Here is a 27,254-nt window from a genome sequence, read left to right on the forward strand (position 1 = left end):
CTAGCAACTGACTGGCATTCACGCCGGTGAAACCTCCCAGTTTTTGCAGCTCGCACCAAATGTCCCCCTGGTCCCGACCTATGAACGCCGCATGAACCATCCGCTGGTGAGTGGGCACTTCTGGCTCAGGCGAGTATAGAGACGAAATGCCACACGCAGTCTCTCATAAACGGTCTCAGGCTTTCCTCGGGCCCCCTGGAGCACTTCTGATGTTTTACTCACATGTATGGACTTTCCCCCTGCTTTCCAAGGGCTTCAGGATACCATTCGGTCCTTGCAAACCCTCCATCTATACTTGAGTCATTTGGGTCCCATTTGGGGTCCTCCTCAGGGAAGTGAGCCCGAGCACAGGCCTGGGGATCTAGTGTCCCGGCTGGGGCATTCTCCTCTAACCATTTTAGGGCTGCCTGGGTAATCCAGCGACACTCCTCCGTATCGAAGAGGGTCAGAAGTTGGTGGCAGTCACCCAGGTAGGTTTGTGGGTTTGAATTATGGACCGCATTAGCTCAATCATAGCCTGGGGTTTCTCCGTATAGGAGGGTATGGTGCTTCCAATTTAGGAGGTCCATAGTGGTAAAGGGTTGGTACACAAAAACACGCTGGCCTCCTTGGATCTGGCCTTCCTGGTTTCCCTCAGTAGCATCAGTAGGGCTCCCTGCTGTGGCTACAGGGAGGGACCGCCTCCGCTGGTCTGATTCTCTAGTCACCTTCCAGGAGGCATATGTGGTTTTAAGACTGGTGGTCTGGGTGAGTCAGTCACATTCAGGGAGGCCAGTGGTGCTAGGGGTGGTGAGGTCTCGAGACTAAGGGCAGACTCTGATGGGGTTTCGGCAGCTAGAGTGGCTGAAGGCACAGGTGGCAGTGAGATGTCCAGTGGGACATATGGTGGTGGGGTTTCTTCAGGTTCTCCCGACAGTATGGGCTTTTTAATTTCTGGCCGGTATTTGGAGGAAGCTGTGACGTGAGCCATCCTAACTTTAAAGCTCTTTTCAATACAGAGTTTCAGCCAAGGTGGCCGGGACAGGACCAGGTCTTGCCAACAGTCAATGTAAGGAAATTGGTCTGGGTGGCCTGGGTCCCCTGCAATGACCCTCAACACTCAGCCAACTAGTTCCTTATCAAGTGAGCCCTCAGAGAGCCAGCCTGCCCCAAATGACAGCCAATCAATTTCACAGAATGTCCAGACTTTCCAGGAGTTAATTTCACACCATAATTTTCCTGAATACCCCTCTTTGAAATTCCTCAACATACACTCTAGGGGAGTTGGTTTACCCTGCTTTCCACCCATTTCCTCCCCCTAACAGATGACTTTCATGCATACAAGAGGGAAAAAAGAGGAAGGTGGGGGACCAGTTTGGAGAGGACACACACTCGCTTTGTCCATTTCTGGCCATTCTCCTCTCAGAGATATTTCGGGAGCCTCTTAGCACTGGCGGGTTCAGTTTCAATGCGTGATACAGATCACGCTCCCGAGGAAGTCTGATGCCGCCTTAAGCCATATGAGGTCACCAAGGAATCACGGATCAAGACTCAACGCTGACCCTTGGTCAGGTCAGAACCTTTCTGTTGTCCGTCTCATTCACACATCAACTCCCACCCACCACCCTACATTCAGCGCGTTAGAGTTGTGGCTTGGTTCCTCGTCGCTGTGGAACTAGGGCAAATCTGGGAGGTGACCAGGCTCCCCTTCTGCCTCTTAGGGGCAGGTCTGCCAAAATGAACCCGGTTCTTACCAGTCTGATGGGCGGCTCTCCTTAAGCTGGTTCCTGGGCCTCACGGGTTCCGTTGGTGCACACGGGTTCTGTAGCTGCACATGGGGTCCTCGCCCCGGCACACCGGGAGGACTCATCTCCTAAAGATCAAGCAGTCCTTTAGCACCAGGCAAGGCCACGTCTCCTGGCACTCAGAGGTTTGTACCCTGGCGGCAAAGGAGGTGGCTATGCACCGTCTCTGAATCCCGGACATGAGCCCCCATGTAATGTAGCAGGATTCTCGCACAGAGTTGTGACACTGAGGCTTTTCTTTCCAGAAAGCAACTTTATTCCTGCCAGCACCGCTCAATTGGGTTCGTACCCGAAGAAATGAGCACCAAATGCCATGTGGCATAGTTTTTTATACATTTTCTACCTCTTTGCCTCCCATATATGGTAACACAGAAACATGTGGTCTCATTAGGTGGTCTCCTGTTACGGGGCCGTGAGGGATTTCATGTCCACCTACAGCCAGGTTGCCTTCCTTTATTTTGAAGGTTTTGTTTCTTCCACATTGCTTAGGGAAGGGACCCTACCTCAAGAACACCCCAGTGATTTCCACTCAGATATCTGTAGTTGAGATGACTATTGCTCTCCAAAGATAATGGGTTCGAATCCCTCAAACATTTGTTACCTTATTTGGAAAAAAGGTCTTTTCACACGAGATTAGATTAAGGATTCTGAGATGCAGACAGCAGCCTCCATTCTCCAGGTGGGCCCTAAAGGCAATCATGGTGACCTTCTAAGAGAGCGACAGAGGGAGACAGGACGTAGGCAGAGGAGGAGGCTGGGTGACCACAAAGGCAAAAGTTGGCCTGATCCAGTCATTCAGCCCAGAATGCCAGCAGCCACCAGACACTTGAAGGGACCAGGGAACAGATTCTCTCCTAGAGCCTCCAGAGGGGGTGTGGCCCTGCTGACACCTAGATTTCAGATTTCTGGCTTCCAGGAAGGAAAAAAACGTGGTCTTAAGCAGTTTATGGTAACTTATTACAATAGCCTTAGAAAACATACACGGCATCCCAAAGGCATTTCAAATTTCAACCTGCCCAAAGGAAACTCCTTACGGCCTACCCTCACCTGTTCTCCAGCCACCAGACTCGGTTATTTCGGCCAGAAGCCCAGAGCTGTTTATACTTCCTCACTCACCCTACCTGTACGCACACCCCTGGGATGGGGAGTGGAGTCTCGGGACACATTCAAAAGGAGCAAGACTGGGAAGCTTCTGCACTCGTCCACAGCGTTTCAGCATTCAGTCCTAACGCGTTTAGCTTCCCTGTAAAGAACATTCCTCTGCTCACAGGAGCAAAGGAATACAACTCTTTATCTAGGAGTTGTATTAATTCCTTTTGTTTTTCTTCTCTACTTTGGTTTCTCTCCTGCTAGAACTTCTGCAATTAAGAGTCATTTTGCGCATAATGGTGCACTAATTTCTTTTTTCTATCGTATTTTCTTCATTGGCCAGAGTTAATGCTTCCTATTTTCTGCATCCTTTCCATTCCTTAGTGACCTCTCCCCAGTACTGGGCAAGTTAAAAGTGCTCAAGAAGTTCTTGTTGGCTACTTTATAAAAAAATAAAAAGTGAGGGGCGCCTGGGTGGCTCAGTCGGTTAAGCGTCCGACTTCAGCTCAGGTCACGACCTCATGGTCCGTGAGTTTGAGCCCCGCGTCGGGCTCTGGGCTGATGGCTCAGAGCCTGGAGCCTGCTTCCGATTCTGTGTCTCCCTCGCTCTCTGCCCCTCCCCCGCTCATGCTCTGTCTCTCTCTGTCTCAAAAATAAATAAACGTTAAAAAAAAAAATTAAAAAATAAATAAATAAATAAATAAATAAATAAATAAAATAAAAATAAAAAGTAAAAAACAGCCAATGGCTTTCTACAACTGCATTTAAAAAAGAATTTTTTTAAGGGGCGCCTGGGTGGCTCAGTCGGTTAAGCGTCTGACTTCAGCTCAGGTCATGCTCTCACGGTTTGTGAGTTCAAGCCCCGCATCGGGCTCTGTGCTGACAGCTCAGAGCCTGGAGCCTGCTTCGGATTCCATCTCTCTCTTTCTCTCTGCCCCTCCCCTGCTCCCACTCTGTCTCTCCCTCAAAAATGAATACACTTAAAAAAAAATTAAAAAAAATTTTTAATGTTTAATTTTCAGAAAGAGAGACAGAGAGAGACAGAGTGGGAGCAGGGGAGGGGCAGAGAGAGAGGGAGACACAATCTGACGCAGGCTCCAGACTCTGAGCCGTCAGCACAGAGCCTGATGCGGGACTCCAACCCACGAGCAGGGACATCATGACCTGAGCCAAAGATGGACATTCACCAGACGGGAGCCACCCAGGCGCCCCTAAAACTGCATTTTAAAAATGAACACTTTTAGGGGCACCTGGGTGGCTCAGCTGGGTCAGTGACCCACTCTTGATTTCAGCTCAGGACACGATTGGGGAGTTTGGGCCAGGCATGGAGCTCCACACTGTGACAGTGCAGAGCCTGCTTGGGATTCTTTCTCTCCGTCTCTCTTTGCCCTTCCCCTGTGCTTGCTCTTAAATAAACTTAAAAAATAAATAAAAAAAAACACTTTAAAAATAGTAGCTCTTTTTGAATACTCCCAATTTGAAAAGCATTGTTTTATATATATAATAAAAATCTTGGTTTGCAAGCATAATTCGTTTCGGAAACATGCTTGTAGTCTAAAGCACCTGTATATCAAAGCGAGTTTTCCCATAAGCAATAATGGAAGCTCAGATGATTCGTTCCACAGCCCAAAAATATTCATACAAAAATGATTACAATACTGTAATATAATACAAAATAATAAAGAAAATACAAAATATAAAGAAAAACAAATTACTTTTGAAAACCTTCATGGCCATGTGAAGGAGACAAGAGAGAGGAGGGTTACTGGGAGACTTTCACCATTAGTAACAGACATTGGCTACAGTACAATACTAATAAACTCTTGTCATGTACTGTATTTAATGTAACTGGCAATAAGGCAGCAGAGGAAAGGGTCTCTATCTGCAGACAGCCTGACCTACAAAGAAGTAAAGGATTCCTAAGCTCATTTTTGTATGGAAAAGCAAAGGACTTAGGTGCTTGAAGTGACAAAGAATACACCAATGCCAGTTTTGGGCACCTTCCAACGTTCTGAAAAATCACTGATTTCTGCCAAACACCGTGGCCTGAGACTGAGCATCTGAGCATGGGAGACAATCACCTTCAATCCTGCAGAGAGAAAAAGAAAGAGAGAGAGAGAGAGAGAGAGAACCATTGATTCAGTTGTGATTGTGTGATATTTGGAGTCATGTACTACTCATAAGACATTGCTTGTTTGTCAAGTTAAAACTTATTAGAAACAGTTGCTCGTCTTGTGGAACACTTGTAGAGCAAGTTATTTACAATGCAAGGTTTCACTGTACATATTTCTTAAAGATTAGCTATTAATTAAATCTCTAACATTTGGTTCAATTTGCCTTTTATTCATTAATTCATTCACTGATAAAAGTGTGTGTGTGTCTGTGTGTGTGTATTTAACCACCAGCCAGAAATGTAACCATTTACACATAACATTTGAAAGGACATATCTCAAGGGTGCCTGGGTGGCTCAGTGGATTAAGTGTCTGACTTGGGCTCAGGTCATGATCTCACAGTTCATGGGTTTGAGCCCTGCGTCGGGCTCTGTGCTGATAGCTTGGAGCCTGGAGCCTGCTTCAGATTCTGTGTCTCCCTCTCTCTCTGCCCCTCCCCCAGTAGCGCTCGGTCTCTGTCTCTCAAAAATGAACAAATAAACAAAATTAAAGAACACGTCTCCAAGGTAACAGGATTGGAACTCAAGCAAATATAAATTAGTACCCAGTTTTATTAGGCAAAGTTTGCACATAGGATGCTTCAGCCTTTTTCTTGTTTGGAGATCAAGGGAACCTCAAAAGGTGGCTCAGTGTCTAAAGGTCTTACAGAGAAGAGCCAGCTCCCTAGCTCAGTGCAAACTGCCGTCCAATACCCAACCCAGCACTGGTCCCTGTGCATAGAAGAGCCTGAGTGTGTGAGTCCCCCTTGGGACGGGGCTCAGCAACCTCAAGCAGAGTTATTAAGCCCCTCTGGGGCTCAAGTTTCTTCCTCTGTAAATTGGGGTGATGCATGCTCCCAGAAACTTTGGACTTGAGTCCATCTATGTAATGTGCTTGGTACAAAGCAGGTTCCCTGTGGATCGTGGCTACTATGTCTTAGTTGCTGTGGCTGCTTGCTTCCTCAACCAAAGGTGCTGGGTGCTAGAAGCCAACTCCCAATGTGGATTACATGAATGGGATAATGATGCCAGGCACAGGTAGAGACCCCCCCACAGAAGAGGAAATCTCTCCTCTAGAGATCTGTAGATGCTCCAACTAACAAGACCCAGGGTAAAATCCTTCTGAGGTGAGAGGGGGAGAAGTAGGGGTGCAGTTATGCAGACGCAGCATTCAGCTTTTGTCTCTGGGCCAAGATCTACAACTAAGTTAAATTCCAATGTTTGTAATAATAGCTGGTAGAAATCGAGAAGATGACAAATGGTGGTGAGGGGCAAAGTCACCGCGTCACCCTTTTCCTGTGGCTGCTCTCTTACCTGGACTGACTCTCCACCATCTGAATTCATAGGGACCCTAACTCAGGTACACAGTGGGTTAAGTAGAAAATGGCTAATACTGCCCTCTAAAAATTGCCACAGGTGTTCTGCAAAGCTTGACGGTACTAACCTACTACTTTGAAAGGTAAAGTTTTGGTACTCTATCCTCCACTACATTTTATAATTACAAATCCTTGTGTCTTTTTAGAACCAAAAAACCCTAAAATAATTTGAACTCTATTTCATAAAAAGGATTAGCTATCGATGAAATCTCTGAAAGTTGGCTCAACTGGTCTTCTATTCATTGATTGATTCATTCACTGTCAATAAAGTAAAAGAACTTTTATTTGTCAGTAATCTCCACACCCAACACGGGGCTGGAACTCACAACCCCGAGATTTAAGAGTCACACGCTGTATGGACTGAGCCGGCCAGACACCAAAAGAACAACCTCAAGTTTCACCTGTCTCTTCTCTATTAAAGGAAGCCTCAGGTTTGAAAAAGTGGCATATACCCAGGGCTATTGAATGCTTAGATGTTGATGGGTCACAGGGTCATGTCTACAGGTCCAGAAGAACATAGGCTCATAAAGCCTATTTGTCCCTAGCTTTCTAACAGAAAAGCTAGATGCTAACAAATATATTCTGTCCTTAGAAAATCTGGCTGAGTTATGAGTTCTTAGAAAAGAAAACCATTACCATTGTAAGTCCACACTGGTTCAGTGTCATACTAAACTCTTCCAAAAAGGGTGCGAGGCTAATAAATTGGGGCAATGCCTTTCAGTCACAAGACACTGATGGTTTCCAAGATACATTATACTGTCTTATAACGATACAACAGACATGATACAGAAGTCTAGGTGTGATGGTAGATTTGCCCACCTATATAAACCCAAGACCGCCAACGAAAGGATTTATGAGGGTCTGGGAAGAGGGCATCTATCTCAAAGCAGGCCACACAGACTTGATCCAGTCCCTTCTGCTGTATTTATTAATGTCTATAGATACAGCAGTCTTAGACCTATTCAAATAATGCTAAGCTGGGAGGAATGCCTAATGTGAAGATTAAGAAAAAACTCAGTAAAATTAAATTTACTAAGGATAAACGTCGACCTCCACCTAAGTTTGAGAATGAACAGTATAACCCGTTCAAGCGGTGGATAGGTCATCTGATTACATGGTCAATATAAAACGTTAAAGATGACTTTGGCTGTGACTTACGGGACAATGAAATCTTGGTCTCTGCTTAGTGAATCTAGTGGCCTGAATTTCAGCCGTAGTTAACTGAGATTTAAGTTAATATATCACAGGGCAGGGCGGTGCGTTTTGAGACTAGGGAACTTCCAAAAACTCTACGTGCGTTTATATGGCCCTTTGTCTTTTGGTGTCCCGATCCAGCCACTTTTTAAATCAAACGTCTTAGCTGAAGATAATTACAGATTCACATTTAGTTGTAAAAAACAGTACAGGGACATCGTTTGCAACCTGCACCTCAGTCAGAACATTAACATTGATACAATCTGCCAAGCTTGGTTAGATTTCCTCAGCGTTGGTGCACTCCTGTGTCCATTTAGCTGTGTGCAATGTCATCATTTTGGGCAGGTTTGCATGACCACCGCAGTCAAGGTCCGCTTGAGACGGATTCTAACAGGCACACACTCCTTACATCTCCCTTCACAAAGAAAAACTCCCCATTCCTCTAACTGGAGACATTCTGGACGTTACTTATGGGGCAGTGATCAGTGCCCAGAGCCAGAAGTGCGGAGTGAAGTTTGCACTCTTACTTCAGTTGCCTGGATGATAGCCCAAACCATCAGTCACAGAACGGAAATCCCTCACTTGACCACTGAGGAAACTGAGACCACAGGTGAGGTTCCTGGTCTCTGCTCCACAGTGACAGAGACCCCTCACTCTTTCTGTCCAGTGGTCTCCGAGCTTGTCCTCGAGGTCTATTCCATCCCCACCTGCTGCAAGTACCTGGATAGAGCTGCTTTGAAGAGACAAGCGAGCACCAGCGTCCAGTGACGTAACTACAAATAAAATAAAAAGGTTGTTTTTGGTTTTTTTTTTGCAAAGCATGCAAACGTGTACTAATACAGGTATTTCTTCATACCGGACTTTTACGTAAATTGAAAAGGGATAGAGGTAGGAGGCACGCCCTTTCAGTAATTTCAGACCACCTCTCCTTTGTAGGCAATGCAGAAGTGGGACATTAAGACCTCGTGGCACTGCCCTACGAGAGTGAGGACAGGGTCCGAATGCAAAGACTTCCCGGACCGTACCTACAAGGGCTGGGAAGAGCCAAGAACATTCCTTATGTGGGCTGGGCGCTGCAGCAGGGACCTTGTGGGAGGGTAGGCAGCTCCACCCGGGAAGAGTCCGGACGCCCTTCTCTTCTGCCCGGACTTTAAAAGGACCCTCCTAAGGCCAGCGTTTGGCCCAGGCTGCGCGGCGGGGGGAGGCTCTCAGGGAGGACTCCCGGGACCCGCGGGCCCCAAGTCCGCGCCCGGGGACAAAGCACGCGCGTGCGGGAGCAGGCTGGTGGCTCGCGGACCGGCGCGGGGCCGCCCCGGGGCCGCCCGCCGCGCTTCCGGCCTCACCTGGGCGGCCGCCGGCAGCCCGCGGTCGGCGCGAACAAAGGCGGGGGCGGCGGGCCGGCCGCGCGCTCCAAGATGGAGGGCGCCGGGGACTCGGACCGCCGCCCGCCCCGCCCCGCGCGGGCGCTTCCGCCGCCTCACCTGCCGCCGCTCGGCCTCCCGGGCGGAGGGCTGGCGCGCCCGGAGCCTCCAAGGGCCGCCCTGCGCTCGCGCGGGAGGAAGGACCGGAGTTCGCGTCGCGGTCCCCGGCCGCCCCTCGGCCCCACGGAGCAGCGCGAGGTCCGGAGTGCGCGCTCCGCCCCCTCCCACCCTCCGGGCAACTTTGGAGGGGGGCGAGTCGGGGCGCGCTCCCGCAACGGCAGGCGGCACAGGTTCCGTGCGCGCGCCGGCCCTCGCCCCCCTTCCACCCTCTGGGTAACCTGGGGGAGCCCCGAGCGCGCACTCGCATCCCTGGCCGGCGACACCGGCACCGTGTGCGCGCCGGCCCTCGCCCCCTTGGGACCAGTCCAGGGCGCCCCCGCCCCGAGCGCCCCTGGCCCCTCCGTCCCTCAGCGGCCGCACGGGTCCCGGGGCGCGCGCCCCCTCCGGTCCCTCCCACCCTCCGGGCAGCTCCCGGGAGCCCCGCGCGCGCCCCGCCCCCTGCCCGCCGAGCGGCCCGAGCCCTGGAGCGCGCCGGCCCCGCCCCCTGCCCGGCCCGCCCTCCTCCGTGCGCCGCGCCGCCCGCTCCCGGCTCCCTCCCTGGCCCCGGCCGGCACTTTCCTCCCAAGTTGCCGCGCAAGTTCGCCACTGGCCGGCGGCGGCAGGAGCGCACGGACCTTCCCTCGCCCTCGGCCGGCCGGGGCTCCCCCGACTGCATGGGCGCGGGCCGGACGGGCCCTGGGGGCTGAGCGGCCGCGCCGCCTCCGCGCCCCGCGCCATGGAGGGCGCCGAGCCCCGCGCGCGGCCCGAGCGCCTGGCCGAGGCCGACGCGCGGGCGGCCGACGGCGGGCGCTTGGTGGAGGTGCAGCTGAGCGGCGGCGCCCCATGGGGCTTCACCCTGAAGGGCGGCCGCGAGCACGGCGAACCGCTGGTCATCACCAAGGTGAGGCGGCTGCGGGACCCTTACGGTGACAACCCAAAGGTGGCCTTGGGGCGGCGGACTCGCCGGGGGTGGGGGCGCCGGAGGGGCGGGCGGATCGCGCCCCCAGCGCCGGGGCGCGGGTCCGCCTGGGTCACCTGCGGGGACCGGAGCACCGGGACACGCATAGGTGCGTGGTCCCGGCGCCACCCCGGCCGCTCGGCGGCGGCTCCCAGCCCTGCTCACTCTAAGCGCGGCGCAGAGTTTAAATGGCTCCTGTTCCGGGTCCCCTCCCCTCCCCCTTCAAGAAGGGACCTGGCTGGGTCCCCTGTCACTCCCGGCTTCTCCAGCGGCGGCCTGCACCTGTGGGGCTGCCCAGAGGTTGGAGAGGGCCCACTCCACGTGCCAGGGGGTGGCCTGAACTGTCCCGATCTGTGTTTGCCACTGTAGGCCCTTGGTTCTGCACCCCTTGAACCTGTACCCCTTATCGCTGGGAAAGCCAGACTAGCAGCTGTCGCCATCCCAGCTTCTCGATTCCCATCAGCCCATCAATATTTACTGACTTTCGGCTTCCAGCCCTAGATCCACGGCGTTCTGGATACCTGCAGAAACGTACCGAAACTTTCAGCGTCCTTTTTAAAAGCGGGACTTGAGCTCCAATAACAAGTTTCTAATATGTCTAATCAGGAATGTGGTTCGCGGTGTGTGTGTGTGTGTGGTGGGGGAAGGAGGCTGCTTTAGCGCTGTGAATTCTCTTGTCTCAGAACAGAAACCGAACTTGAAATTTACCAGCTGGACTTGTATTGATCTGTGAAGACACACAAACAACAAACCCATCATCCTGTTTTCTTCTGGTTAAAAGTGTCAGTGTCTCTGGGCAGGGTTGGATCAGGCCATTCCTAGGGACAGAGTTCCCTTTAAAATGTAAAAATTCTTGGCTATTACCAGAGTTTGAAGGTGAGTTGCTGGGTTGTTTTGTTTTGTTTTGTTTTTCTTTTTCTGCTTTCCTGCTTCCCTGCAGCAGGAAGGTCACTCCTAACCCACCCCACCGGTAATGAATTTGAGCAGTGGTGTGGCTTTGTTGTGCATATAGCAAATGAGACCCCAAACTTTTCTGTTCTACATTTTCTCCTGTTTTTAGATTTACAGAACCAGAGAGTCTGAGAGGAGGCTTGTTTAGATGTGCGCTGAATTTATGTTCAACTGGGAAAAGAGGCTATCATTGCTATAAATTGGACTAATGTGTAACCCATTAACGGATTCAGTTCTTTGCAAAGATGGTACACACTTTGCCCCGCAAGGGCACTTTCCTGCATAAATGCATATTAAAGAATGTTAAGTTGTGCCTTTTTAATAAAGGTTTTACAGGGCATTTCTGATGGTAAAGGTTAAGAAGATAATTAGGTCTTTAGCATCTCGTGTGTTCAAAAAAAAAAAAGATATACACAATTCAATGTATCTTAGACTTGTCATTATAAGTAGGTGGAATAAATTGAAACACGTTAGTTAAGGTGGAATCTTGCCTTTTAAGCATACACAGTATAAGAAACTTGGAAGTCACTGTAAACTGAAATTCCGGAGGCCTGGATGGCTCAGTCGATTAAGCGTCAGACTCGGTTTCGCCTCAGGGGTTCGTGGGTTCAAGCCCTGCATCATCGGGCTCTGTGCTGTGCAGAGAGAGCCTGCTTGGGCTTCTCTCGCTCTGTCTCACGCTCCAACGCCTGCATGCTCTCTTTCTCTCTCAAAATAAATGAATGAATGAATGAATGAATGCTCTCTTTCTCTCTCAAAATAAATGAATGAATGAATGAATGAATGAATGCTCTCTTTCTCTCTCAAAATAAATGAATGAATGAATGAATGAATGAATGAACGAACGAACGAACGAACTAACTTAAAAACTCTGAAATTCAGTTGTTTTATCAGAAGCTGGAGAAGGGGATTCTTGAGCACGCCCTCCTTCCTAAAAACCCTGGTGTGTTCTTCCTGGCCTCCTGTCCAAAGGACCCCCATTCTAGACCGAAAGAGGTGGGCAGTAAAACTCCGTAAATACGCACCAGGGCCTTTTTGGGGCATGTGAGGCCGTTTGTTCGTGATTTGGCCTGCCGGTTAGCTTTCACGCTACTTGCTAAGGCGTCGTTCCTTTTCGTTTTGAAAGTTTTTGTGACTAGGCCACTAGCACTGTGTGCTCGTCCTTTCCAGATTGTGTTTCCGGATTTTGCAGGGCTAAAAATGTTTGTGATTCTCATCTGAGATGCTCATCCGTCTCCCCCTTAAACTGCTGCTTAGTTTGTGTAGCTGCTCCAGTGTGACTGTAAATTGGTGGTTTCTTTACTTAGGGTGGAGAGGATTCGGGAGAGTTTGGGACTTCTGTACTAAGTTCCCATGTACACTTGGATACACTTGTAGAGGTATGTGCTCACACATGCGTGTATTATATATTTTTAACTACCTGTTGTGTTGCATGGTATTGGCAGTATTTCACATGCCTGTCCTTTCCGTTGGATTAAGTCATCAATGATGCTTGCTTACCCTGCAACAGCTGGTAATGAACTGTTGCATGATTAGAAAAGGATGAAGGAAAGTGTGTCCATTTAGAACCACTTAGAGTGGGAATTGGCTGTTGTGAGAGAGACTGCGGAAGATTGTCCCGCTTATAGAATTTGGATGAATCCAAGTTGTGAATCTTCCTCTCAGTAGCTACTGAAAAATCTTGGGGGCTCATCATAACAATTGTTATCGGGGGCCCAAATAAATAATAATTGTTCTAATAGGGGTGGGGGTTTTTTTGGATTAAAAAAAACCCCTCATAATCAAATATTTTACAGATAAGATCCTAGGGATATCATACGACTCATTTTCTATGTAACAGAGTCTGACGTGGGGGTAGCTTGATCAGGTGTAAGGTAACGTGCTCTTTTTATGATAATGGGGGTCTGATTTGAAAGCCTCATCAGAGTGCATGTCTTAGCCCTGGAAGAAATGCTAAGAACAGGGCTGGTTCAGTCCGTGATCTTCGGATCAAGTTTTGTCAGCCTATTTTACTTTACTTTTTAAATTTTATTTTGAGGGAGAGAGAGAGCAGGGATGAGCAGGGGAGGAGCAGAGAGCGAATCCTGACCTGTCAGCAGAGCCCATCAGGGCTGTATCTCACGAATCCGGAGATCATGACCTGAGGTGAAACCGAGGCGGATGCTTAACTAACTGATTAGTGACCCAGGCACCCCTGTCAACCTATTTTATAGATGCAACAGCTAAGGCAAAGGGAAGTTAAACGGTGTGCCCTGAGATAACAAAACTGGCAAGTCCTGAGAAGGCCCCCAAGGGCCAGCTCTTGACCCCAAATGTCTCCATTTCCCCTCCGTTCCACCTGTTCTGTCCTGGAAACACTTGCAGCGCTATTATTAAATGACTTCATCCCATCCATTAAATGAGGGTCTTTCCACCGATACTCTGGTCTGTGTCCTTCTCTATGGTGGGGGCTGTTCTGCACTTGGTAGGATGTTCGGAAGCATCCCCGGTCTCCACTCGACGTGATGCCACTGGTACACCCCCCCTCAGGTGTGACAGCCAACAAAAGTCTCCAGACCCTGTCAGATGTCTGTCCTCTGCGGGCAGAATTGCCCTCGTTAGATTAACAGTGTGGTCGCCTTTGTTTTAAAAAAGATTTTAGCTTTCAAAGCTCATGCTTCGTTCTTCTCTGTGAAGACACTGGCCTTTTGGGTGGTTTTGTGAGGGGCTGTTTTCTTCCCAAGTGCTGGCCCTGATAATAGACTTTATTTACATAGTAAAAGTCAAACAAATACTTGCTTCATCTGCACTTTTGTAGCTGGAGAAAGGAAATGAAGCTGGAACTGGGTGCTGTTTCTGGGCGTTCATTGGGGCTACTGGGTAAAGACAGTCTTTTCTTTGGGTCTAGTTTGAAGTCAAAGGGATACTTAACTTCCCGGGAGTGACATTCTTGGAATTTGAAGTGCATGTGTGAAGTCCCACCAGACCTCCGCTGGAAGGTGGGAGCCACATTTGTATCCACGCAGGACCTTTCCCCCTGCTTGTAACTTGACTTTTCACGACGGCTAGAAAATTACAGTGCTGCTATTTTTACATGCTCCTGGCCGAGAGGGAGCAGGAACGATGTCTGTGTCCTAAGAAACCACAAAGATTTTGACTTGTTAGTATTTCCGAGGCCACATTTTGATGTGGCTTATCTGGGGACCCAGGTAACGTGGTCCCCTGTTTCTAACGTGGTCCCCTGTTTCCTTTCTCCATGGATTCAGCAAATGTAAAACATCAGTGGGGGTAGGGGAGGGGCCTGATTTCTAAAAAGTCACTAGAGGGCCTAGAATTTCAAATGGGCGGATGGCGACTTGTCAGGGAGCACTCCGCAGGAGCTGGGTGTCAGTAGGCCTCCTGCAGCGGCAGGAATGTTTGCTAAGCGGGGAGGATTGAGGCTCCGGTCCCTCCCTGAAGAAGGCCCTCACCCTAGCCAGAAGCACCAAAGAAGGCATGAATTGGGGCCTGCTGTGGTCCCAAGGCTGGCTCGTTTGGGAAGCCGCCGACTTTGAGGTTGCCTTTGGGGGACACAGCCACCCTAGAGCAGGGCGGGAAGGCTGTGGCTGGGGATCCCCGCAGCTTGACCCACCCTCTCAGGGGGCTTCAGGCCATTAAGACATTTGTCTGGATATGAGACAGAGTCCTTAGATGTCCTTTGTAGTTTGCATAGTGAGGGTAGGATGGAAGGGAATCGGGGCACTTATTTTGCATGGAGGTCACACAGCCAGGTGGCAGGAGTCCTATGTAAACTGTTAGAGCTCCTGATAGCAGGAGGCTCCCGGCAAAGACCGGCCGTCAGTGGTGGGTGGGTGTGGGAGGTGCCGACCGCCTGATGTCCCGTCCTTAGTGGTTTGAAAAGAGGTGCCATGTTAGGGGACCCGGCTGAGTCACCGTCATTGGTGACGGGAAAGGTTGGATAGTGGCCGCCTTGGTCAGGACGAGTTGTCGGCCTCACGTGTCTGTGTTTGCCCCCCACCCCAGCCAAGTTCTTTGTCAGATATCAGTAAAGGTTTCAGGAAAGAGGGAGCTGATGATGGGAGGGGATCGGGGACTGACAAACGTCAGCTCTTCTGGATTTTGCTCTGGATTTCTGCGTGAAGGCCCGTCGGCATCAGTGTGTGCGGCTGCTTCGTGGCACCAGACAGCATTAAATGGCCCGTGGCTGGGCTGCGCCGACTCCGGGGACGCAGGGCCGGGGTGCCGTGCTGGCTGTTCCTCCATCGTGCCACCCCAGCCACTTTCCGAGGCCAGCCACCCTTCTCTGAGTTGTTAGGAGGAGTGGGATTCTGAAGACTCGTTTGTATTTAAGCGTCATTGGTGTGGTTACAAGAAAAAAAAAGAGGTGAGTCTTCTTTCGTGAGCTGAAAGCCGCTCTCAGCTGGTAGACCCGCTTGCCAGTTGGCATATCCCGTGTGTCTCTATTACCCTGGCCCGGTCCCCGCCTCACACACTTGACCTGCTCCTCGTCCTTAGTCCTCCCGAGGTGTGTTGGGTGCGGGAGCAGGAAGTCAGGGAGTCCGATGGCCTGTCCCAAGGTCTGCTGGCTGTCAGCTTCAGCCGGTGCAGACTTCTTCCTTAGACGGGAATTGTGCTGACCTCAGGTCTAGAAATCCGGAGGCTTCCGTGCTGTGAAAAGCTGTGCACTTGAGTTGTGCACACCTCCACACCATGTTGGATTTGGGCTTCCCGGTTCAGTTGTAAGTCGTTCTTAACGTGTCCAGACATTGGTCTTTTGAAAAAAAGAAAACTAGTTTGCCCGAGCATGGTAATGAAACACTCCTAAAAGTAGTCGTTTTCACCTTGTCCCCAGGAGCTGGGATTTCTTAACTTCCCTTCCTGTTCCCTGGCCACAGAAGCTGGGCGCCCTGCTTGGGAAGGGCTGGCTTTTCTGTTTGGAGAGCGTTTTGGACTTGCGGTCTTGCCAAAGTTGTTTTGTGTCAGCATGCAAATAAACCTGGAGTTGTGCATTTCTTAGGGCCTCTGTGGAGCTTTTCTTCTTGTACACTGGGGACACTGTAAACATTCGACAAGATAATTTCAGGATTGAAAAGACGAATAGACTTTTTATTCAGGTCTCACTTCTTTCAAACACTGTGGTCAGGGGCGGGGGGACCCTTGGAGGAGAAATTCTACAAGCCGCCGCCCTTCCAGGCTAAAAACTTTCATCCACAGGAAGGACTTTTGAAAGAGCTGAGGGTTCTACATTGCTCTTTGGTCTTTTTAAAACGTTGCCAGTGTCTAACACTGATATGTTCTGGAAGAATTGTTTTCCCGTTACCTCGTTAGATCAGATATTTGCATTGTCTTGTAGTACATCAAGCGTCTTCTGTTTGCTGGTGTGAATATTAAGGCTTCGCTTTGGGTAATGTATCTTGGTAGAAGGACAATAGGGTATCATCAAAAAAAATAATAATAATTGGACTCACCTTATTTTAGGTTCAGACAAATAAAGTGGTTCTGAAAAGGCAGGATGTTCTGTATTGTAACAGAGAAGTAACATTTTCTTTACCTGTGTTTTCTATTATCATTGTTAATTATTATTATTAAATCCCAGGCCCTGCAGATTCTGTGTGCTTTAAAGGCAACATTTTTACTTACTCATGGAAGGAAAGGGATGAAACGTTAGTGTATCTTTTTGAGTTTTGTTTTCATTTTCATCAAAGTGGCTCTTGCACAGTTTAAATAATCAAAGTTCTTTGGGGCCTGTCATCGTACCCGGAGCTCTCCCTGCCGCCCTTTCCCCTTCCCTGCAGACAACAACTGAAACTTTTCTGGCTGATGTCTTTTGACATTTGCTTATATTCTCTGTTGCTGCTACTTGTATTTGTTCCTGTTGACTTCCAACTATATCGAAAATTGGGAGTTAGCCTTTTTTCTGCACACCTCCTTCGCACCACCCATCCAGACCCATTTCTTCCCACCATGCATGCCACACTCCCAATCTGATGACTTCATCATTCTGGTTAGAAGAGGGTTTTTCAGCTTTCGCACTGTAGACATGGAGGGTCCCATACAGGTTGCCCTGGAACAACGTGGGTTTGAACTGTGCAGATTCACTTACACATGGATTTTTTTTTTTTTTACTACAATACAGTACTGTAAATATGTTTTATTCTGATTTTCTTTATTTTTTAAAAAGATTTTAGTTTCAAGTAATCTCTACACCCAACATGGGACTTGAACTACCAACCCCAAGGTCAAGAGTCGCATGCTCCACCAACTGAGCCAGCCCGGAGCCCTTCCTTAGGATTTTCTTAATCACGTTTTTTTTGGTTGTAAGGATACAGTATATAGTATATAATAACATACAATATACAAAGTATGTGCAACATATAAAGTTTATGTCAGGCCTCCAGCCAACAGTAGGCTATTAGTAGTTAAGATTTGGGGGAGTCAGAAGTTATACACTTACTTTCGACTGCATGTGGGGGGTGGTCAGCGCCCCTCACCCCCTTGTTGTTCAAGGGTCAGGGGTAATTCTTTGCTGGGGTTGGGGGGACTGTCCTATACGTTGTAAGATGAGTAGCTTCCCTGGCCTCTACCCGCTAGATGCCATTATTATCCTCACTCCGGCTGTGACAACCACATGTGTCCCCAGACATTGCCAGATGTCCCTTGGGGGGGCAAAATCACCCCCTTTAACTTTTGCCCCGAGTTGACAGGAGTCAGTGCTTGCATATTTTGACGGCCAGTGCTATCACTATGTACAAACTATGATTACTTTTCCTATGCAAGTTTTCATACTCAGTGAGGTTAATGGTAGTTTGTTTCTTTGCTTGATTTCCTATACAGTTACCATTGATTCATCCTCCAGATCATCCCCAATTGTGAGAAAAATAATTTTAATAATTTTTTAAAAATGTTTATGTGTTTTTGAGAGAGAGAGAGAGAGAGAGAGAGAGAGAGAGAGAGAGACAGTGTGTGAATGGGAGAGGGGCAGAGAGAGAGGGAGACACAGATTCTGAAGCAGGCTCCAGGCTCTGAGCTGTCAGCACAGAGGCCGACACGGGGCTCGAACTCACAAACCTGAGCTGAAGTCGGACGCTTAACCGACTGAGCCACCCAGGCCTCCCTGCCACACACATTTTTAATATGTTTAAAGACACAGGTCTTTGAAGACCTTCTCTGCCTGAAAATTTTTTTTTTTTGTAAGTTTATTTATTTATTTTGAGGGAGAGAGAGAATCCAAAGCAGGCTTATGCACTGCCAGCACAGAGCCCAATGCGGGGCTCGAACCCACAGACCGTGAGATCATGACCTGAGCTGAAACCGAGAGTCGGATGCTTAACCGACTGAGCCACCGAGGCGCCTCTCATTTCTCTTTCTTTCATATCTTTGTGTTTTTGTTCTTCTTGGGAAGTTTCCACAACCTTATCTTCCAGTCCTTACATTGAGTTTTACAATTGCGCTCTCCTTTTTTTCTGATTACAGAAAGTTTTTAGTGTTGCTCTTGAATGTTCCTTTCATTTTTCTTTTTAATCCCCTACTGATTTTGCTTCATGTTTTTTCTTTCATATCTTTGAGGCTATTGGGCAGATTTTTTTTTTTTTTAAGATTTCTTTCTGCATAGCTTGAGTTTCTGAGCTCTGCTGCATTTTTGTTTGTGTTGGCTTCTCTTTTCCCTGTTAAATGCTCTCTGCAAATGTTCCGTGATCCTCCTATCTGCAGGTATTTGAGTGACTGGGGCGCCTGGGTGGCTCAGTGAGTTAGATGTCCGACTCTTGATTTTGACTCAGGTCACGATCTCACGGTTTGTGAGATTAAACCCTCATCGGGGCTCTGCGCTGCCAGTGTGGAGCCTGCTTGGGATTCTCTCTCTGCCTCTCTCTCTCTCTCTCTCAAAATAAATACAAAATAAGTAAACACACACACACACACACACACACACACAAAAGGTGACCAAAGCGTTATTTGAAAGCTCTGCGTGCGGCTGAGTGATATGCGAGGCTGCTTCCGTGGAGACTCCTTTAAGGCCATCGCTTCAGCTGGTTGTTTTGGGCTGATCCTGTCCTTGTCACACGGTCATTCCCCCCTCTACCGAAAATAAGTTTCTGGTGTCCGGCAGATTTGAAAGGTGCTGTGAGGGCTACCAGTTCAGAGGATGCCTGCTTTGCTCAGCGAGCTGGAAGTGGTCACTTCTCCATCGTGTGGCCACAGGGGTTCCAGTCTGTTGGGAAGGTCTTCCCGACTGTTAAGTGGCATTGCCTGTGTTCCAGGCTGGATCTAGCACTCTGTTCTTAACCTTTTCTTTTCTTTTCTTTTCTTTTCTTTTTAAATGTTTGTTTCTTTTTGAGAGAGCGGGGGAGTGGCAGAGAGAGAGGAAGACAGGATCCGAAGCAGGCTCTGCGCTGACCGCAGAGAGCCCCCCACTCGAGGCTCGAAGTCACGAATCGTGAGATGGTGACCTGAGCCGAAATCAAGAGTCGGTCGCTTGACCGACAGAGCCACCCAGGCGCCCCTATAAGAGACCCTTCTAGCAAGTGAAATCCAGGGAGAAATCAAACTTTTCCCTTTAACCGATATACCCGGCTTTAAGAGACAGGATATATAGCACTTCGTTTACCCGCAGGCAGGAGGGAATGATTATTTACTTGTAGAAGGAGTCACTCTGGGTGTCCAATTAACATGTAGCTCATTCCCCAAACTCTTGTTGTAGAAAATGAGACCTGTGTGCCATCGTTTTGGCTTCCTTCCACTTTAGCTTTTCTCCCAGATGATAATTTAATGTTCACCCTGTCTTGGTTTGCTTCCCCTCCCTGCAGATGATGGTCTGGAAGCTGCGGAGGGACAGGGCAGAGGCAGGGAGCGTCCCCAGTCCAGGTAATTAGCACCCAGGCGGGACTGGCCGGAGGGGAGGGTGGGTGGCCGAGTGCTGGATGATGTCAGGGATTGGACCTTCCTCCTAGTCGAATGGTCCTTTCCTTAACTGCCTTCATTAAAGTGCAGAAGATGTTGCCTGGGAGGGTAACACGTTAAATCTTCATTAGCAGGGCTGCTGTTATCAGATTAATTAATTATAATCCTGTGTGGCGGACTATTTCTCCCCTCTGGGGAACAGGATTTAGAGGAGTTAGAGCATCAAACAGAGATAAAGATAAGTGCAGAGTCAGAGTGGTCTCCGGAGGAAGGTGGAGTCGGTGTGGGGATGTGAGCCACAGGAGAGGAGGGTCTCTTCTGTGTCAGGTGCTGGGGAGCCCGGAGAGGGTGCGGGCGAGGGAGGACAGGGTTACCGCACTGGTAACCAACCCTCCCTGACTTGCCAACGAGGTGAAGGTGCTTCCTTGCCTCTGGCTTGCAGATGCCAAAGCTGATGAAATTCTGCATCTGTTTATGTTAATTGTGCGTATGTTCGTACATTCGTAAGAACGGAGATCCTTATCTGTGCTAATTGTACATATGCTTATACATTTTTAAGCATAGTGATTGTTCTTCTTGGGGCAGCAACATTAAAACCATCTTGAAAAAATTGAAAATAAAGGAAATGATTGATCAGTAGCCCAAAACATAATCATCTTATTTCTGGTGGTACAGCTATATTGATTCATTTTCCCTGTCTCTGAAATTCTTCCCTTTACACCACGTACGTCTAATTATTCATTGCTTGGAGACGCCCGAGTGGCTCAATCAGGTAAGCATCTGAGGCTTTGGCCCAGGTCGTGCACTCCCGGTTTGTGAGTTTGAGCCCCGGGTCCTCAGGCTCTGTGCTGACTGCTCACAGCCTGGAGTCTGCTTTGGATTCTGTGTCTCCCTCTCTCTCTGCCCCTGCCCGCTCACTGTCTCTCTCTCACTTTCTCAAAAATAAGTTAACGTTAAAAAAATTTTTTAGAATTATTCATTGCTTGAAGGTAACTCTCCTAACATTGTATCATCAACAATCTTTGGAATCAGATGAAGCTTAGCTCTGTGTATGCCCCTTGGAAATTTTAAAATGACATGTTTTAGGGGCACCTGGGTTGAGCGTCCCAATCTTGGTTTTGGCTCAGGTCATGATATAATGGCTTTGTGGGTTCAAACCCTGCACTGGGCTCCATGCTGACAGTGCAGAGCCTGCTTGGGATTCTCTCTCTCTCCCTCTCTCTCTTCCCCTCCCCCACTAGTGCTGTCTCTGTCTCTCTCAAAATAAGCTATAAAAGTAAGTAAAATTGACATGTTTTATTGTGAAATATATTGAGTTTTATTCTTCAGCTTTTTTTAGACAGACATAGATCTTCAAAAGCCCTAACTTCTGGAAAACTGGCTATATTGGTAAAATATGTCATTCTTTAAAACAACTCTGCAGGGGCGCCTGGGTGGCTCAGTCGGTTAAGCGTCTGACTTCAGCTCAGGTCATGATCTCACGGTTTGTGAGCTTGAGCCCCGCGTCGGGCTCTGTGCCGACAGCTCAGAGCCTGGAGCCTGCTTTGGATCTGTGTCTCCCTCTCTCTGCCCTGTTCATGCCCTGTCTGTCTGTCTCTCAAAAATAAATAAGCATTAAAAAAAAAAACAAAACCCACACAACTGTGTGCTTTTTGGGTATGTGCAGCTTTTCTTTTAATTTCTCTTCATGTTTCCACGTCCTGGGCCTCGAGTGAAAGTTTGGGAAGGAAACATCTGGACTCGGAAAGATAGGCCTGTTGACCCTTGAATCGTGTTTGTTTTGTGTCCATTTAGCCACAAGGAGCTCACAGCTGCTGCTGCTGGGGTTGGGTCGGGGGGCCGTTTCCGTCCCTCTCGTGCATCCTCAGTGACTGGTGTGCAGGAGACGATAATCACCACCTGATACCACACAGGTGCATTGTCCACACAGGTGCATACTCAGGATGCCCTCCTTGTGCCCTAGAGACGTCCGGTTTTCCAGAGCTCGGTTCTCAGACTCGCCATGGCTGCACTTGCCGTCTGAAGACGACGTCTACTCACAAGAAGACTTACTGCCTCCTTTCTTTGTGACCGTCGTACAAACAGCCTTGACCGGCTCTTTCCCTCACCATGTCCTGTAGTGTTGGTTTCTCCGGAAGGTTCCTCCTTTGTTTGTCTCTCCTCTCTGGCATCTAGGTACCATCAAGTGCTTCCTTGAAAGGGCACGTGTGCACGTGCCCCTTCCGCCTCCGGGTGCACTTCGACTTGGGCAGTGGCCCTGCACACCCCCTGTGATCCAGGCGGAGATGACTCTGCTTCCTTTACCTTTACCTTCTTTCTCCGTCTCTCCTGGATTTCCAGTCCTGTCGACGCTTCATCCCCAGATCTCAGCGTCACTCGTGGTGGCTTGCCCTCCTTCCACAGCCAGCCGATCACCAAGTCCTTTGGAGCCTAAATGTCTTGTGTTTGCTGCTCCTTCTTCACTCCCAGTGTCCCGGCCTCCAGTGTCATGTGCCTGGACAGTCTCTTGCACACTGCCTGTGGCCCGTGTGTCAGACTGTTCTAGAACTCCGGCAGTGGATATGCCAGCACGCTAAGTGGTTCCTCAGGCTCTTCCTGGAAAGGCCTCAGGAGCCCCTCGCATTACACCTCAGCTGGGTCTAGAAGGTTCTTTTGGTTTTTAGCATCTGTCTGTTTCCCAGCCTCATCTGCTGCTTTCCTCCCTCCTGCCCTGACCCTTTAGTCCAGCACTGTCCCATGTGGTAGCCGCTCATCATATGTGGCCGCTGAGCACTTGAAAAGTGGCTAGGCCAAATTGAGATGGACTGTAAGTTTAAAAACACTGGATTTTAGACTTAGTGTGGAAAAAAAAAAAAAAAAGACAAAGTAGCTCATTACTAATTCCTTTATATTGTGTACTTGTTGAAATGATCATATTTTGGCTCCATTGGGTGAGATAAATATATTCTAAAATTAACTTCATATATACTTTTTTGCTTTCTTAAATGCAGTTCCTGCAAAATCGGAAGTTCTAGGTGTGGCTCTTAACTGTGTTTCTATTGGACGGCTGTGCTTTATACCCTTGTTAGGCAAAGTATGGTCCTACAAGCTCGTGAGAAACGCAGACCCTCAAGCTGCACCCCAGAGCTGCCGAACCACAATTTGCATTTTAACAAGGTGTGCACTTGGGGCCGTCATCACGTGTTCACGAGTTCAAGCCCCACGTCAGGCTCCGTGCTGACAGCTCAGAGCCTGGAGCCTGCTTTGGATTCTCCGTCTCCCTCTCTCTCTCTGCCCTTCCCCTGCTTGTGCTCTGTCTCAAGAATAAACAAACTTAACAAAACAAACAAACAGAAAACCCCAAAGGTCTACAGCTGACTCAGAGGCATGGTCCAGATTGCCAAGTGCTGCTTTGGAGAGCTGTTTGCTGGTCCCCAACATCCTGTGGTGTTTGAGGCTTTGCAAGGGTTTTTGTCCTGCTTTGTCTCCGAGACACTCGTGGCCGCATGGAAGGCTGTGCTCCTTTTCCACCTCCCAGGCAAAGCGGCCCCTGGCCCTTCCTCCCCACCAGCCACAGTATGCCCACAGTGGCCTTCGTGGGCCTGTCTAATCGAGGACCCTGCAGCATCCTTGAGCCCGATGGACTGGGACATCCCTGAGGTTGGAAACTGGCCATCCCTTGCCCCTGATGCCCCAGTGCATTGCCTAACAGGTGGTCAAAAGGGCACTGGTCAAGAATTGACACCTGTCACAGTGCCAGCGTCCTGCTGCTGCTTTGTTTCTGGTGTGGGACTTGGGGGTGAAGGTCATAGTACCTCCAGGACCACAAAAGTCACGCGCAGCGGCACTTTCATGAGCCAGGGCCACGGGGCCCGCGGGGAGGCCGCGAGTCTGGGGCGACTGTAATGGAGGGACCTTCAGCGTTTCTAAAGAACAAGACCGTGCGTGTTGGAAAGGCGCTACGGAGTGATGCTTTCTAGGCCTCGGGGCGCCTGGGCGGCTCAAGTCTGCTGAGCGTCCAACTCTAGATTTCAGCTCAGGTCATCATCTCCCGGTTCGTGAGATCGAGCCCCGTGTCGGCTCCTCGCTGACAGTGCGGAACCTGTTTGGGATTGTCTCTCTTTCCCTCTCTTTCTCTCTGCCCCTTCTCCCCCTCACAGTAAATAAGCATTTAAAAAGAAGAAGAAGGAATGATGCTTTCTAGGCCTCGTGGCAACACAGCAGAAGCCCGAGCCTGGAGTAGGCAGGGGAAGGAGAGCCGGAATACAGAACCGCCTGGGTGCCGGTCTAGACTGGAAAGGACGTGCCCCGTGGCCTAGCAAAAGCAGGAAAAGCAGGCAAATCACGGCGGTTGCATTAGAACCCGGAGCTGACACTGACTTACTATTTCCTGGCTTGCGGGTTGCTTGTGACACGGTGGCTGCTGCCCTGTCCTAGAAGGCATGCCCCCACGTTTAAAGGAAGCCCTGCCCAGAGTTTCCTTCCCCTGCCCTCCTGGGCGGCATTTCCCTGTGGTAACTGTGTCTGAGTCCCTTTGTGACCAGACTTCCCTGTCACCAGGAGGTGAGGGGGTGGCCCTCAAGTGTCCGGGAGGCAGGGGCCTGGCTCGTGGCCAGTGTGGGCACAGGCATACCGGGGCATGTACCCGGGTGCTTGACCCCAACAAGCCCAGGCCTGATGCCACGGGAAGGGTTGCCCTGTGGCTTCACGTGGTGGCCTCACGCTGACTTCCTTCCAGTCCTCGCTGCCCGGAGGGCGCCTTATCTCTTGGTCTTTGAGACTTCCTTCAAGTAAATCTGGTATCTCGTGTGTTCTCAGATTAAAGGCGGACTGCGCGGTGCCCGAGGAAGCCTGATGCGTGTACTGGGGGGGGGTTGTAGAGGCCGGGGGGCCGGCCTGTGTTTCTTTTCCCTGGAGTTTTTACATTTTTTGTGTGTGTTTATTTTTGAGAGAGAGAGACACACACACTCTGAGAGGGAGGATGCCCAACTGACTGAGCCACCCAGGCGCCTTGAGTTTTTAAAAATGTTTAAGGGGCGCCTGGGTGGCGCAGTCGGTTAAGCGTCTGACTTCAGCCAGGTCACGATCTCGCGGTCCGTGAGTTCGAGCCCCGCGTCAGGCTCTGGGCTGATGGCTCGGAGCCTGGAGCCTGTTTCCGATTCTGTGTCTCCCTCTCTCTCTGCCCCTCCCCCGTTCATGCTCTGTCTCTCTCTGTCCCAAAAATAAATAAAAACGTTGAAAAAAAAATTAAAAAAAAATGTTTAAAAACTGAGATGTAACTCCCATACCCTCAGATTCACCCTTTTACATGGAACAATTCAGTGTATTTTAGTACATTTACTTAATTGTACAGGCAATACTGTCTATAATTCCAGAACATTTTTATCACCCCAAGAGAAATGCCACATCCATTAGCTGTCACTCGCTGCTCCCTCCCTGCCCCCAGCCCCTGACAGCCACTCATCTACGGCCTGTTGCTATAGAGTTGCCCGTTGTGGATACTTGGTATGAGCGGGCCATATAGTACGCAGCCTTTTGCGTCTGGCCTCCTGCGCTGAGCTGAGCGTGTTTTCCAGGCCCATCCGCGTTGTCGCACATGTCTGCGTTGCCTCCCTTTTTAGGGCTGAATGCTGTTCCACTGTGTGGATGGAACACACTTTGTTTATCTTTAACTGTGAATGGACAGCTGGTTGTTTTCACTTTTTGGCTCCTGTGAACAACGCGGCTGTGGGTGTTCACACAGCTGCCTTTGCGTAGACCTCCGTTTTCAGTTCTCTGGGGCATTTTCCTTGCATTGCGGGCTGGCCACACACACACCCAGGAGTGGTACTTGTGTTTCTAGAACACAGGGGCATCGTACCTCTGATAAATTCAAAGGATAGGGTTGGTCTTTCTGGCTTGGAGGTTGCTCAAACAAAATTAAAAGTAACACTTTTTTAAATCTTAAAAAATTTTTAATGCTTTTTTTTGTTAATTAAGTTTATTTTATTCATTTATGAATGGAAGAGTGCAGGGGAGGGGCAGAGAGAGAGGAAGAGAGAGAATACCAAACAGGCTCTGCACTGCCAGCACAGAGCCCAACTTGGGGCTCAAAGCCACAAACTGTGAGATCGTGACCTGAGCTGAAATCAGGAGTTGCACGCTTAAATGACTGAGCCACCCAGGTGCCCTCACCTTAAAATTTTTAAAAATCTCCAGGGGTGCCTGGGTGGCTCAACCGGTTAAGCATCTGACCTCAGTTCAGGCCATGATCTCACGGTTCATGGGGTCGAGCCCATGTTGGGCTCTGTGCCGACAGCTCGGAACCTGGAGCCTGTTTGGATTCTGTGTCTCCCTCTGTCTCTGATCCTTTCCCGCTCCCACTCTGTCTTTCCCTTTGTCTCAAAAAATAAACATTAAGGGGCTCCTGGGTGGCTTAGTTGGTTAAGTGTCCAACTTCATCTCAGGTATGAACTCGCAGTTTGTGGGGTCAGAACCCCGTGTCGGGCTGTGTGCTGACAGCTCAGAGACTGGATCCTGCTTTGGATTCTGTGTCTCCCTCTCTCTCTGCCCATTCCCTGCTCACGCTCTGTCTCTCTCTCTCCTTCAAACATAAATAAACATCAAATAAGTAAATATCAAAAAAAACCTTTTGGGGTGCCTGGGTGGCTCGGTTGGTGAGGCGACCGCCTTCGGCTCAGGTCATGATCTCGCGGTTTGTGAGTTCGAGCCCCGCGTCAGGCTCTGTGCCGACAGCTCGGAACCTGGAGCCTGCTTCAGATTCTATGTCTCCCCCTCTCTCTCTACCCCTCCCCTGCTCACGCTCTGTGTCTCTGTCTCTCGGTAATAAATAAATGTTAAAAAAAATGTTTTAAAAAACCTTTTTAATAAGTAAACAAAAAATTGTTGTTTTTTTTAAATCTTCAAATGAACAGTTTTGGAAGCTCATGGGCTTTTGTCTCAATGGCATGAGATGGCATGTGGACCCCTGCTGTGACAAACCCGCTCTCACCTGGGCTCTCAGAACGTTCTACACACAATGTGCCCTGGTCCCCGGCGTCCTCTCTTGTCCTGAGGACGGCAGCTAACACTTTCCGAAGCCTTTCTGTCGGCTGCTGTTTGCTCTCTGAGCATGAGCGAGCAGAATCTCTAATGACCCTGTGAAGTGGGCATTGTTGTTTCCCCCATTTGGTGGACGGGGGTAGAGGTCTGCCAGAAGCAGGGACTGCGTGCGAAGTGCTTGGCAGATGCAGACACGCCTTCCCCGCGGGAGAACATCGTCCCTCCTCCACGGCGCCCCGTCCACCTCCGTTCTTCTGTTGCCATCCTTGGAGGATGCCCTGTGTCTCAGTGCCGGGTGATTCTGGGGCGTAAACACCCCCGGCGTCCCTCCGGGG

The 27,254-nt window shown here is 49.6% G+C and overlaps 1 protein-coding gene and 1 long non-coding RNA gene across 2 annotated transcripts in view; one reads left to right on the plus strand and one right to left on the minus strand.

Moving 5' to 3' along the window:
* Positions 1 to 6,675: 6,675 nt before the first annotated feature.
* LOC115507104 lies at positions 6,676 to 8,792 on the minus strand. Its single transcript, XR_003966555.1, has 2 exons — positions 8,619 to 8,792; positions 6,676 to 8,366 (listed from the first exon to the last, which is right to left on the minus strand). It is a non-coding gene; the product is annotated as an uncharacterized LOC115507104 (long non-coding RNA).
* A 1,057-nt stretch (positions 8,793 to 9,849) lies between these two features.
* The window catches only part of SHROOM2 (shroom family member 2), a 155,807-nt gene continuing 138,402 nt past the window's right edge, over positions 9,850 to 27,254 (plus strand). The window contains exon 1 of the mRNA XM_030305710.1: positions 9,850 to 10,014. Coding sequence (XP_030161570.1) covers positions 9,850 to 10,014 — 165 coding nt within the window. The remainder of the gene's footprint in view (positions 10,015 to 27,254) is intronic.

The sequence above is a fragment of the Lynx canadensis genome, chromosome X (assembly GCF_007474595.2).
Source record: "Lynx canadensis isolate LIC74 chromosome X, mLynCan4.pri.v2, whole genome shotgun sequence".
NCBI lineage: Eukaryota > Metazoa > Chordata > Mammalia > Carnivora > Felidae > Lynx > Lynx canadensis.